Below are 14968 nucleotides of genomic sequence, written 5' to 3' on the forward strand. Positions count from 1 at the left end.
TCACACGCCATCCTGACTTGGAACGATATCACCATTCCTTCACTGTTGCTGGGTTAAAATCCTGGAATATCTCTCTGACAGCACTGTGGGTGTATCTACACCACATGGACTGCAGCAGCTCAGGAAGGTGGTTCACCACCACCTCAAGGGCAATTGGGGATGGACAATAAATGTGACACCCACATCCCATGAATTAATTTTTAAAAAGGTTGGATTTTCCGCTGAATGGAGGATAATTCCTACGATACCAATTGCAATTATTTTCCTTTTGGTCTAGTATTCATATTCCCAACTTTTCCCACTGTGGCTTATCTTGCAATAAGTGTCATTGTTGATCAGTTGATAGCACTATCACCTCTCCTTCAGGTCTTGAACATATCATCTAGGCTGACACTTCAGTGCAGTAGTGAGGGAGTGCAATTGTTAAATTGAGACCCCATCTACCTGTTCAGGTGGGCATAAAATACCTGGCCAATATTTATCCTTTAACCATCATGCAAAAAAAACCTAACTGGTCATTTTGCTGTTTGTGAAGCCTTGCTGTGTGCAAATGGGCTGCTATATTTGTCTACATAACACTAATTGCACTTCAAAAATGGCTGTAAAGCATTTTGCAATGTCCTGAGATCATAAAATGTTATATAAATGCAAGTCTCATCATTTGGATGAGATGTTAAATCAAAACTCCGTCTTCTCTCTCAGGTGGATGTAAAAGATCCCGTGACATTACTCAAAGAAAAGCAAGAGTTCTCCTGGTGACCTGGCCCTTATTTATCTCTCAAGCAGCATTCCAAAAGCAGATTATTTGGTCACTAATCTAGTACTGTTTGTGGAACTCTACTGTGCACGGATGGGCTGCCACATTTCCCTATATTACAGAAGTGACTACACTTCAAAGATTACTTCATTGGCTGTGAAGCACAGTGGAATATTCTGAGGTTGTGAAAGGTACTTGTATAAATGCAAGTTCGTTCTTTCTTGATCACATTCAATGTGCTGCACATGCTGTCCTCAAGTACTTTTATTGTTCAACTATATATTTAAGCAGCATCTGCATATATGTCTTTGGAAGAAAGTCACCATTAAAAGCAAAATAATAGGAAATTATTTTTCAAGCTACCATAAATGTGCTCATTATCTATTCCCGTAAGGCCACATTTGATAACCCATTGTTTTGATACTTGAGAATGATTTATTAAAGAGAACATATCAAACTTATTGAAAAATGATTTATGAAGCTGTTAAAAATATTGCTCATTAATGTTTGCTGTGAACACTTAAGCCTCTTTCAAGTTGAATCCCATCCCACAGCAATAAGTACTGAATATAGTAAGTTGTCACATTTCTCAAATAGCACTTTATTTATTAAGTCTGTGCTGTCAATCAATTGTGTGTAGAAGCTAAAGATATTCAGATTATATTTGCATGAAGTATTTAATTGAATAGAAAACTAGTATCACATACATGCCTGTTACAAGAATTCTTTGAGGAGAAGCTAGACAAGAGATTCTTCTGAGGATAGGAATCCAGTCCCATCTGCTGTCCATTAAGAAATGGGCAGTGCTGGGTCTTTTATTTACTGTATGGAGAGGCGGTGGGGGAGGCGAAGCATTCAGTTGACCGTTCTATCCCTAGCTTCATTACACTGTTCCTCTTCTCTAATATTTTTGCACTTAAATCTTTCCATGTCTGCCTGATGTCAGACATGCCTTCTATGTAGTCAAAGACTTCTGCTCCACATCCAATCTTATTTGTAAACAATATTATCCCCCTACACATTAATCCAGTTGTCTGTCTCCATTACAGACATCTTGAATGCAGCACAGATGGATAAAATGGAAGGCATTTAAAGATGAGCCTTTGCAGACCTCACTAAAAACTGTAATTGCATAGTGCTTAGCCCTGCTTTGAGTGTTAATCTACACATGCAGGACTCAGCAAATCATTTCAGTAACTATAATTTGTATTCCTTTTTACCAAATTATCCATGTGATCTGACAGCAGTACTGCAGACTAATGGAAGTTGGCCCTAAAAGTGGATTGACAGTAGAAAGTCTGGCCAAAAACAAATCCTGTATGAATGTATAGAATTGCTTTTTCAATTTGAATGGTATGAAAATGTATTCAGATCCAACTAGTTTCAGTATGTCAACTGGAATATGGTGTTCCTCTTATGGTATTACATGTAGTTTGACAGAGCAAGTTATTCAAATGATCCCATGACTTTAGATCTAACAAACAAAAGGCTTAATTGAAAATGGAATGAGCTTTTCAAATCTTGTAAATTTTAGACTTTGCCTTTCCCTCCCCCATAGGTTCCTTCAGAGTTACTCAGCATTTGCCAGCCAAAAGAGGGAACAAACTATCTGCTCCCAAACCTATGATCCGGCCCCCAAGGAGATGCATAGCAATGGCTCGAATTGAATCTTCACATAAGATTTGTTTTCCATTCTCCGTTCCATCCCTGTGGCTCTCCCTTACAATACCAATGAAATTGCAAACTTTTCACATTGAATTTTAATGTTTTATCAAAACGTCTGCCGATCTTTCACTTGGATTTCATATCCTCTAATCTAGTCAACCAAACTTCACTTGTAGCGTTAAGGGAATAATTTTTTCAAAAGGCAAACTTTAGAAGTACTGCAGTGCAGCAGACCCTGCTGTAAAGTGCTTACAGGTGTAAAAATCTGTTACTAAGTGGGTTGAAGTGTTACTTGACTGTCTACAAGTTTAAAAGTTAACATTCCCCCTGCTGTGATTTGTGGAATTTTGCAGGATAAAGGATAAGTGGCTGCCCTGAATGAACTGAGTCTCTATCATCACAGCACTCTTTGCCCATCCTTCACTTGCTGAAAGTTGCTTACCATCCTGACTTGACAGGTTGGTGAAACTCCATAATGTTCCTGGCTAGGTCTGGGATGATGGATAGGGAATCACGCCTGGCCGTGCACCAGAACCTGTTCACGCTATGCAATTGTGAAGCAACACCATCTGCCCCCAAGAAACCTTTGTAAAAGATACTGTCATCAACATTTACCACACGAGAGCTCTACAGCCTCAGTTTTTTTGTTTTGTTAACCCCACGCTCAGCTATTTGTTTTACAATGAATCGGACCGTCAGAAAAAGTGTTGAGGTTTGTGCCACAATCTTTGGACAGTGTGAGAAAGCAGGCCGCTTCTTGGAATCCCTTCAAAATAGTACTTTAGTTGCAAGCTGATCTGTTCAGTTTTAGATCATTTATATCGAAATCATCATTAATTTTTATATCTTATCTGTGTGGTATTTCCCTTGCCTTATGAATGTGAGGGTGTTCAGTACTTAGTAGCAACATCTACCATAGTGAAATTAAAATGAAGATAAAGTCACTTAGTTTATCATCATAAACTGGAGCACTGTTGCAATCATAAATCTCCCTGTGTACATTTTGCTGCACTTAAGGACAGACTAAAACTGAATGACAGAAGTAACGTATATTTACAAAACATCTTTTCTGTTCTTAATGCATCGCAGAGCACTTCACAGGCAATGATTTTTTTTTTGAAGTGCAGTCACTGTTGTAGGGAAATAATACATTTCAAAAGTATGTTACATAGAGAACATGTGATGGCTGAGTAACAAGCCTACGTATGACTCATAAATTGACTTATGTAATACAGGCATATAATTTTGTATTTATTTTTAAGGTGCATAGTGCATATGGTATTAAATCCATTATCCAAAGATGTACCTAAGGTACATTAACACACTAACCTTGGCGTCACAGTAAAGCAGTTTGAGGTCACATCGAGCTCCAGACTCAAGTGAAATCCCTGGCACCTAATGGTTTCACATTTGAACTGCAGACTGCAGTGCAAACACCATCTCTGTAGTTCATGTTCAGGAACTAACAAAGGAGAAATGCATGGCAGTGATAGGATGATGTCATCATCTAGTTGCAACATTTGGTCCAGCTCCTCCTACCTACTTTGATGAAAATTCTTCTGCCCCAGTAACTTTCAGCCAGCTTATTTGTAGTGCTAACAACAAAACTTTGGACATGGTGTTAGCCATGGCTCAGTGATAGCACTCTCATCTGTGAGTCTGAAGTTTGTGAGTTCAACTCCCATTTCAGAGACTGGAGCACAAAAATCTAGGCTAATATTCCAGTGCAGTACTGTGGGAGTGCTGTAGTGTTGGAGGTGCTGTCATTTGAATAAAACGTTAAACTAAGGCCCTGTCTGAGCTCTAAGGTGGACATAAAAGATCTTAAGGTATTATTTAGAGAAGAGCAGAGAAGTTATCCCCAGTATCCTGCCCAATTTTTAATCCCTCAATCAACATCTCAAAACAGATTATTTGATCAAGGTCACATGGCTATTTTTGGGACCTAGCTGTGTGTAAATTGGCTACCATGTTGCCTACATTACAACGTTACAACTTCAAAAGTACTTCATTTGCTGCCAAACACTTTGTGATGTCCTGAGGTCATGAAAGGTGCTATAGAAATGCAAGTCTTTTTTTTTCTTTCAATGTTAGGGTCTGTGCGCTCCAATATCATGCCACACACAAACATTGTGATGTTGTAATCTTCAGGGGATACAGACCACTGATTCCAAAGGAACCTGGATCTGATTTGGGAGCACTAGTATGAATTAGCTTTCCAAATCTGTAGTGAAGTCAGGAGCAATTCATTGATTCACTTGCTACAGTGGGACTGTGCGATAACAGTTGCTAATCAATACTATGTCTTTTGATAAATCAATATCATTGTAATACACTGGTTTCAGGTCCCCTGTATTTTAAATAATTTTGTTCCCTGCTAAACCATAGAACCATAGAAAAATTACAGCATAGAAGGAGGCCATTCAGCCTGTCACGTCCGTGCTGGCCAGAAAAAAACTAGCCGCCCAATCTCATCCCACCTTCCAGCACCCAGTCCGTAGCTTTGCAGGTTACAGCACTTCAGGTGCATGTCCAGGTACCTTTTAAAAGAGTTGAGGGTCTCTGCTTCCACCACTGTTCCTGGCAGTGAATTCCAGGCACCTACCACTCTCTAGGTGAAAAACGTTTTCCTCATGTCCCCTCTAATCCTTCTGCCAATCACCTTAAATCTGTGCCCCTGGTAATTGACCTCTCCACTACTGTCTACTGGAGCTAGGCCCCTCATAATTTTGTACACCTCAATTAAGTCACCCCTCAGCCTCCTCTGTTCTAAGGGAAACAACCCTAGTCTATCCAATCTTTCTTCATAGCTGCAACTTTCAAGCTCTGGCAACATTCTTGTAAATCTCCTCTATACTCTCTCCAGAGCAATTATGTCCTTTCTGTAATGTGACCAGAACTGTATGCAATACTCCAGCTGCAGCCTAACCAGCGTTTTATACAGTTCCAGCATTACATCCCTGTCTTCTATACCTCGGCCAATAAAGGAAAGCATTCCATATGCCTTCTTCATTCTATCTACCTGTCCTGCCACCTTCAGGGACCTGTGGACATGCACTCCAAGGTCTCTCACTTCTTCTACCCCTCTCAATATCCTCCCGTTTATTTGCCCTCCCCAAATGCATTACCTCACATTTCTCTGGATTGAATTCCATTTGCCATTTTTCCGCCCACTCAACCAAACCATTGATATATTCCGGAGTCTACAGCGATCCTCTTCACTATCAACTACACTGTCAATTTTTGTGTCATCAGCAAATTTCCCAATCATGCCTCCCACATTTAAGTCAAAATCATTAATACATACCACAAACAGCAAGGAACACAGCACTGAGTCCTGTGGAATGCCACTGGAAACAGCTTTCCATCCTAATCTAAGAGCTAGTTGCATTCGAGTACTCCAAACATGTGTCTCAGTGTTAACTATGAAAAGGCATTTAACTACAGGGGCTTGTGGCGAGTTGGATCCTGTCCTGTGACAACACACAAACATATTCATTTTCACCTTGGGTTGCTGGGTGGCAATGAGAAGTATGAACCCGCCAGCTGAAATCAGCTAACTAAGCATAGAACGGGGATTAATCCTGGAACCTGTCCACGTGGCTCAGCTATTCACTTAGTAAACTCTACAAGGCATTGGGAGAACCACCATAGGTTCTTTGAGCATACAGAAACCTTACTTGTATCACTTCAATGGAAAAATAACAATGAAAGGTAAAATCATATTGCCACAACTTATTGTAACAAGGAGTTATAAGTATAATTAGATTCTGCTGAAAAGCTACAAGTGGTATAAGTAGACAGGCCTGATATATGACTAATATCTCCATTTGGGAAGCATCTATAATTCAATTAATCACTGTTGAGTTAGTATCCAGTCAGCTTCCCATATTGCAATTTTTTCATATCCAGGCATGCTATGGAATAGCTTGTGTAAAACACCCTCCCATCATTTTCCATTTCAGTGGCTCTTGCAGACATATGCTAATAACTATGTGCCGTATCTAATTTTAGAAGCTTAAAAAAACTTGTAAGTTAACCTTTAATTGTTTTTACTGTAGGCAATTTGCAGAAGAAATACTGGTTGTATTAATCAGATGAATTTCACCCTCTCCACCTATCAGTACACAAAAATAATACTTGCCCCAACAAAAACACAAAGTAGTGTGGCAGATTCAGGCTTTCATAATTGCAGACTAGACAGAAGTACCTGTCAAAAATGTGGTCCAGTGACTTGATTATAACAGCATTGTTGTGGGGGATAGGGGAGCTGGTGGTGGAGAAAGAGCAAACAACTTTTCTATTTGGCATATAGATATTTAACTGCAATACTGAAATCTTAAGCAAGGATATTCTAGAACAGCATTGACTGACTTTTTTCCCTCTCTGGAAACCTGTTGGAATTGTGTAAGCAGCATAATTTATGCAATTTGCTGATCTATGTTTTTTTTTTAAATCCTCAGTCCTCTCCACGCAGTGTCCTTTGCAGTCGCCTGCAGTGTGCCTGGCATAGCTCTACTGACCCTTGGAGTTAACCCACTGACAGGAGCTTTGGGAGCCTTTAACATCTTCCTCTACACATGCTGCTACACCCCAATGAAACGATTGAATACCCTTAACACCTGGGTAGGGTCCGTGGTCGGAGCCATTCCCCCAGTCATGGGCTGGACAGCAGCCACTGGTACCATTAGTGCAGGTAAGTTCTTTACACAGTGTGTCCTACAAAAGTTCTCTGGGAAAAGTAAGGATGTGCATTGAATGTACAATGCTTTTCACTTCTGACAAATTCATTATCTGTATCAATTGCAAATATGAGTAATCATGTTAAGATGAGCAGGAAGAGGAGTTTAGGAAGGAAATCTTTCTTCCACAACTGGACACAACTGTTAATTCATGGCAGGTAGAAATAGCCTAATACTGTAGTGTTGAATAATGTAGGAACCAAGAACAAAGAACAGCACAGGAACAGGCCATTCAGCCCTCCAAGCCTGCGCCGATCTTGATCTTGTGTCAGAACTTTTTCTTATAGAGTGATCAACACATGGATTGAACTTCAGATAGAGAGAGAAAGCCTAGAATCATTTACAAACCAATTAGAAGCTATAGTGGAGCAACTTTATAGGGTTATTCTGGAAAGATGAACCAAGGATAGCTGAATGACCTTCCTCATCTATAAGTATCTTGTTGGGAATCATGCAAACGTGCATTTATTTCAGTAAAAGAAGTATTGCAGAAAATGGTTACCTAGTATCAACCTAGCCATATTTTCTAAGACTATATAGATTTACATTCCTGCACTCGATAGCATAGAACCACAGTCCTCAAATATGTTAGCAGCATAGTTGTAGCTTCTGAGTTCTAGGTCGGTTGCTGTATATCAAACAGCCAGCTGTTTTATGATTGAAACCAATTAGTTCACATTCGGATGTTTATACCAGACGTCATTGGGCCTCTGTTCCTGTCAAGATCAACGTGATTGTTCAGTAAATGGTCATCCCATAATTGTTTCTAAACCTCCCTATTTCCTGAGTTGAGGTTTAATTTGGGAAAAAAAAGAACAATGTCTGCAACGATTCAGATGAATGAATATTTTCCTGGCCTGAATTCAAATCATTGAATGCACTTGACCCACTTGTTCCTAAATGTCTCATCATTGCTAGACCAACTCTAGCGAATTGGGCGAGGCACAAATTAAGGGCTTATAACAAATGCACAAACCACCCAGCAACTGATCTAAGGTGGTCCCAGTGGACACATGATGGCCCTTATCATTAATTGTTAATCAGATAAAGAGATTTTCTCATAGTGGGTGGTGACTCAGCAGAAGAGCACTAGACAGTGTGCTGCCTTGGTGGCCTGAGATCACCAGTACTCCAGTCAGCACCGTTTTACTGCAGATATTAATGATAAACAAAGTTGCAGCAGTTTTCAATCATGGAAAATAGCTTTGCTTTGCCTAAAGTATGTTGATGAAGGACCTTTCTGCCCAGTTTTACCATTAGCTGCCAATAGTAGCATTTAAACTAATTTTTGTTGCAGAGTGAATACAACATGAATTCAGGTTTGAGGCAAATTCATATCTTTCATATGCTTTGACCCCAGGGACTCTACTTAAATTGTTTGGGAAGTTTTGGGTGGAGCTAGCCACAGTTATAACCACTGGCTGTCAGCAAGACAAGCTCCCTTATTAATATGTACAAACATTTTATTAACAAATTTTGTTTCCACTAAAACTACCAGAACAGAGCAGATGGAGTGTAGGGACATGGATTATGATTCCAGCTAATGATCACATTCCACCTCCATTTGACACTATAAGCCTAGCATTTGTATTATAATTGGTTAACTCTGGAACCACAAGCATTTTCCTTCCCTGTGCTGTGTAATAGTTTGACATCAGAATAAGTGTTATATAAACTGCTACCTCATGTGGCCTCACTGTGATGGCCTTTCAGCTACCTAGCAACAGCGAAGCCAGCTGAATACTGGAAGTATCTGACATATTGTAGCCTTTGACAGATTTCCAAGTGAAACTAGCATATGCAACTCATAATCTGTCATCAGAGCTGCCCTGCTCTGAGACTGTAATGTAAACAGAGCTGCTCCAGGCTCAGTCAACCCCACTGACCAGATAGTCATTCCATCTGCTAATGTAAACAGGGCTAATGACTCTTGTGCATCCTGTCACTTCCGTGTTGTGAGTTATAAAGAGGATAGTCAGAGAGTAATTACAGAATATCATTTTTATCCCTTGAGTGAGGGGAATTATCACAATGACTGAGTTATCAAATTCTTCCTCAAACTATAGTCTATAATTGCTCATTTAGTATTCTATTTCTGCCAATTCTTTTAAAGTGTTTAAAAGTATTACATAAGACTGTATAAACTAGAATTCCATTTGTACTCCATGAAATTAAGAGGTGACTGTGTCCACTCTGAAATGTTTGGCTACCAGAATGGAAATCATGTCAGGGCAAAATTAAAATTGTGGTGTTATGGAGCTTAAATGAACAGATCTCTAAAGCTGGTCAGTAGAACTAGTTAACGCTTTAGACTCCAAGACTACAGACAGATCTGTCATACCTCCAGTATATTAGAAACAGTACTTTGCTCCAAGCGCATTTTTAGTTTCTTTACAGACCTTTACAGTGGTAGTATTAAACTATTAATGCTAGGTCCATGAACATGATAAAATATATTTGGGACTGTGCAAGTCACTTTTTTTAAATCCACATCCCTGTTTAGGGAATTTTCGATATTGGTGACAAAAGGGAGGATAACAATTCTGTCTTTTAAGGACCTCATATTGATATTGCTGAGGTTATACCTTAATGACACAAACCTAGGCAAAATGTTATTTTCCTAAAGCCTGCCATAAGATTGTCAGTTCATGCTTATTTATTTCCCTTTCCAGATGACAAACATTTACTTTTCTTCTAGCCTCTGCGCCACCAAGCCACATTGCACACCAGTCCCCACCCTAGATGTTACTTGTGTCTCTGCCCAGGTATAGCACAAAGATCAGCCTAGACTGAATCTGCATGTGGATTTCTCTCCCTCACTAGGCAGCAACACTTCACCTCAGCTTGTGCTTACTCCTAAGGGCCCAAATTAGATTGTTAGCTTGCTGAATTGAGTGCAAACTTGTATACTGCATGTGCCTGATATAATGGTACTTATCATGCCATAAAACGGCCCCAGGTCCTTTTTTTTAATTTCCACAATTTACATCTATAAAATTTGTTACCTTATTGCTTTCTCAAAATGGATTTTAAAACAAATTGACCCTGTACATATTTTTATCATCATTCTGGGTCATTCTATGATATTTGTGACATTTTAAATAGATTTAATCAGATGCAATGAGGATCTAATGTGTAATTGATCTCTATCTACTGGGAGTTTTATAAATAGATTATTGCAGTCGTCCAACTATTTGAAACAATGGATTTTGGACCCTTACCTTTGAGAGATGTGTTCAGGTCAGGCAAACAAAACAAATTTTCACTGTTGTATTAACAAAGGTAAGTCCTTTCTTGTAATATACAGATGTAAGGTTCGACCACGTTGTGAAGATATATTAAGGCTGCTGGTGTAGTAGGGTTCTTCTGACGACTCCCTGGAGATAGACTGCCTTCCTCACTTTTTTTTATCCTTACCAGCAATTATAATGTAGTTACAAATTGTGGCATGCTCACTTAGTGGTCATGGAATCGTTTATTTTGAGGAATAGTTCAACATAGCAACAGCAGTTTATCTTATCTGATGTCCTTGCAGGTGCCAGTGTGAGTGACAAAATAGAAGGAATAATGGTGCTGCACTGTCGACATGTACTATTGAGATTCTCTCAACGCCTTAGACTATTTAACCAAAAAAATTATATTATGGATCTAGCGGTTTAACGATTCATGATCTATTCACACCTTTATACACTAATTTAGTTTAGTACATTTTTCTCTATTTTTCGTGTAGGTAGTATGCAGTGTTATCCAATGCCAAAACCGGTGTGTAACAGGACACTGAAATGTGTGAAAAATGACCTAAGTTGATTTCCCTAGCACTTTAGAAGGGCTTCAGTCCATAAGATTGGGAAATCATTGTGCAAGGAATTGTGTGCAAAATCTTAATGTAAGTTTTCTAAATATATTTGATGTGCAGAAGATAAACTTCTTGGAATTTAATCATTTTGGAAAAGTAACATGAGTTTGTCATTGTTTGAAATATTATACTCATCTCCCTGTTCCTTTGTTTAGGTGCCTTGCTATTGGGTGGTATCCTATATTCCTGGCAGTTCCCACATTTCAATGCTTTAAGCTGGAACCTTCGAGAAGATTACTCACGAGGTGGCTACCGCATGATGTCAGTCATATATCCGCTGCTCTGCAAACGGGTGGCGTTCCGTCACTGCATTGCTCTCGTTGGGCTGTCAACATTGTGTCCTGTCTTTGATGTAACTACATGGACTTTTCCACTCATTTCACTTCCAATCAACTTGTATATCAGCTACCTCGGCTATCGATTTTACAGGGACTCAAGTCGCAACAGTGCTCGAAAACTTTTCTTTTGCAGCCTCTGGCATCTCCCTATGTTACTACTACTCATGCTGACCTGCAAGAAATCTCTAGTTGGAAATGAGGGCATAATTCATCACAAAGTTAAAACAGAAATGAAAGCATAATATTGATTTTCATTAAGAAGTCTTCAGAAGGTGGCAAAGACTATTTCTGTACAGTGTTTATATGGCCTCATTAAGTGAGATGCACTGATTTTGTTCTTGGAAGTTGTACGTTACTATATATGTTGGCGTAATGTTAGACAAAAATTGGTTTCATTGGAACACAAGTAGTCCATTCATCCTCTCGAGCCTGCTCTGCCATTCAGTTAGATCATGGTTAATCTGTACTTCAACCTCATTTACCTGCTGTGACTCCATATCCCTTGATACCCTTACCTAAGGGCAACACAGTGGCGCAGTGGTTAGCACGGCAGCCTCACAGCTCCAGCGACCCAGGTTCGATTCTGGGTACTGCCTGTGCGGAGTTTGCAAGTTCTCCCTGTGACCACGTGGGTTTTCGCCGGGTGGTCCGGTTTCCTCCCACAGCCAAAGACTTGCAGGTTGATAGGTAAATTGGCCATTGTAAATTGCCCCTAGTATAGGTAGGTGGTAGGGGAATTGAGGGAAGGTGGGGATGTGAGAGGGTAATGGGATTAATGTAGGATTAGTATAAATGGGTGATTGATGGTCGGCACAGACTCGGTGGGCCGAAGGGCCTGTTTCAGTGCTGTATCTCTAAATAAAAATAACAAATCTATTGATCTCAGTCTTGCAGGCCCCAATTATCTCAGCATCCACAGCCTTTTGGGGGAAGACAGTCCAGATGACTACTATCCTTTGTGTGGAAAAAATGCTACCTGATTTCCCTCCTAAATAGCCTGGCTCTGATTTTATGTCCCCTTGTTCTTAATTCACTCATTAGGAGGGTAAATAATTTATCTGTATCTACCCAATGGAATCCTTTTGACATTTTAAATACCTCTATCAGTTCAACCCTGAATCTTCTAAACTCAAGGGAATACAAGCCAAGTTTATGCAATCTGTCCACATAATTTAACCCTCAAGCAGCTCCCACATTGTGTCTATAAAGTCATAATGCGTCTTCCAATCTCCCTGTAGCATGTCCCTTAACATTACACTATGGCTTCAGAGCCTATAAGATACCCCTTAAAGTCACATTACATATATGCACCAATAACAGATTGTAATACCACTATTGCTTTTGACCACCAAGAAAAGTTTTGAATTACTGTCCAGAATTTCAGGAAAAATCAGTGGCCAGTGATTTGCACAACAAACGTTGTGTGTTCTTAAAACAAATTGTAAAATATGTTATTCAGATGTGTTCTTCCAGAAAAAAAATAAAAGAAATTCTTCCAGAATTGTGGCACTTCATTTAATTGCACTTACTTTTGAAGGCACTGGAGGTGCCTTTGAGACTTCCAACCAGCTCTAGAACATGTTCAAGATACTTCTCCAACCAAACATTTATGATTAACCATGACACCTTTGTTCAGGTGTGTTAATATTGCACATTCACGTTACTTTTTCCAGTACTGATTTAGAATTATTATTTCATGTCCTTGTGTCTGAATTGTATTCTTCCCACATATTAAGTCTGGCTTAACTACAGTCAGTCAGCAATTGATGTTGCTGAAAATGTCCTTTGAAACTGACAGTTCAGAATCCTCCCGATCTCATGTTGGGAGTTATGTTACGGAACTACATGAGAAAAATAATACCTAAATCACAGCCCATATTGTCACCAGGTTTATTTATTGAATCAATACACTAGTACCAATTGCAGTTAAATTGCTGCACTGTGTGAGATGCTTTTAATTCATCATCTCATGAAGCTCAAAGATTATTTCTGCAAAGTTTGAAAGGTCACAATATATAAATAGTAAAATTTCATATTGCAAGAGGATAGACAACAAAAATGTACACATTCATCACACTTTACTAAAATTCTAGTGTCAACAAGTCAGCCTAATGCAAATTTTTATATATATATATAAAATTATGGACCAATTATTAGGGGGTACAATAACATTGTAGTTATATTACAGAGGGCTGGACCAAGGGAGATGGGGAATTTGAATTCAACTAATTAAATAAATCTGGAACTTAAAAAAAAAGCTAGCATCAGTAATGGGGACCAAGAAACTACCGGATTGTCATTAATGTCCTTTAGGAAATGAAATCTGCCGCCCTTTCCTGGTCTGGGTTATTACGTGACTCCAGACCCACAGCAATGTGGTTGACTCTTAATTGCCCTCTGAAATGGCCTAGCAGGGCACTCAGTTGTATAGGAGTGGGCAATAAATGCTGGCTTTGCTGGCGATGCCCACACACTGTGAAAGAATTAAAATATTAGAGGTGAAAAGTGTGGTTAAAATGTAAAGTAATGCTCCAGTTATTATTCACTGTCACTTTGACCAACAATAAATGATTAATGTGATTAAAAGACTGAAATCTGAACATAAATGTATTAAGCAAATGAAATATTTGATTTATATTTTTTAAATGTCCTTAATAAATAAGTGAAACAGAACAAAATGATCTGCAGTCACATTCTGCTTTATTATTCAAAATGGGGCAAGGGGAATTATAGTGTAAAAAGTTTTATTGTAGCACTTAAGCTCCAATGTGAATATGTAATCCAAACCATTGTTAGAACTGCACACATTATTTGGAGGTTTTTTTTTTAAACTGGCGTGGTAAAAATTTGTTACCTAAATCACATTTCTCCTGATCAGATACTAGACTATCTGAAGTCATACCTTTGTCGAAGCATGTTGATCAAAAGTAAACTAAGTGCTTTTTTTGGATAATCACTAGTAGATCTCATGCTGAGTCAGAGGTTACACTGTTGCCGAGAGCAGGGTGCATTTCTCTGCTTAAAGGATTTGGAAAGAAGTTTGTAATAGGTCTCTTTAGAGACAGTGAAGTAAGTGTTTTTGATTTGTTCCAGAAAAATAAATAAATATTTCCTTCACTCCCTGCAGGGGGACAAATACATTTGTTCCTCTCATATACCCCAGTGACATAAATAAATCTCAAAGTACTACAGGGAGAAGCTACGCTTAAACCTTATTGTCCATCAATTTAGGAAATGGGCTTTAAAAGGTAAGTCAAAAAATGCACACAACTCCAGAACATAAATGAATTTGTATCTTTTTGCAAACATTGTTGCTACTGTATCATAAGACTACAGAAATGATAGTACAGAAGGAGGCAATTTAATCATTGCACCTCTGCCAATGTTAGCTCCTAAACTAGACTGGTCTACTGGAATCCTAAACCTAGATCTTTCCACATCTGTTATATTCTTGTACTTAGTGCATAATGTTGGTACTCAGTACTTTGCATTACTAAATGTATAACGTTGGGACTTCTTTTCAGAAAAACTCTTCAAACTAGAAAAATGGTACAGGCCTTCCATAATTCTCAATTTTTTTCTTGCTGATTGTTTTAGTACTGAGATATGT

The 14968-nt window shown here is 38.9% G+C and overlaps 1 protein-coding gene across 2 annotated transcripts in view; it reads left to right on the top strand.

The window, feature by feature from the left end:
• The window catches only part of cox10 (cytochrome c oxidase assembly factor heme A:farnesyltransferase COX10), a 136785-nt gene extending 122768 nt beyond the window's left edge, over positions 1 to 14017 (top strand). Inside the window, exons 6-7 of one of the 2 annotated variants that reach the window (XM_068058015.1) lie at positions 6886 to 7118; positions 11176 to 14014. In XM_068058015.1, coding sequence (XP_067914116.1) covers positions 6886 to 7118; positions 11176 to 11600 — 658 coding nt within the window. In that variant the 3' untranslated portion in view covers positions 11601 to 14014. Of the gene's footprint in view, positions 1 to 6885; positions 7119 to 11175 lie in introns of both variants that reach the window. The other variant, XM_068058014.1, reaches the window with a different exon arrangement.
• The last annotated feature ends 951 nt before the right edge of the window (positions 14018 to 14968 follow it).

Source organism: Heterodontus francisci, chromosome 26 (assembly GCF_036365525.1).
Source record: "Heterodontus francisci isolate sHetFra1 chromosome 26, sHetFra1.hap1, whole genome shotgun sequence".
In the NCBI taxonomy this organism is placed as follows: Eukaryota; Metazoa; Chordata; class Chondrichthyes; order Heterodontiformes; family Heterodontidae; genus Heterodontus; species Heterodontus francisci.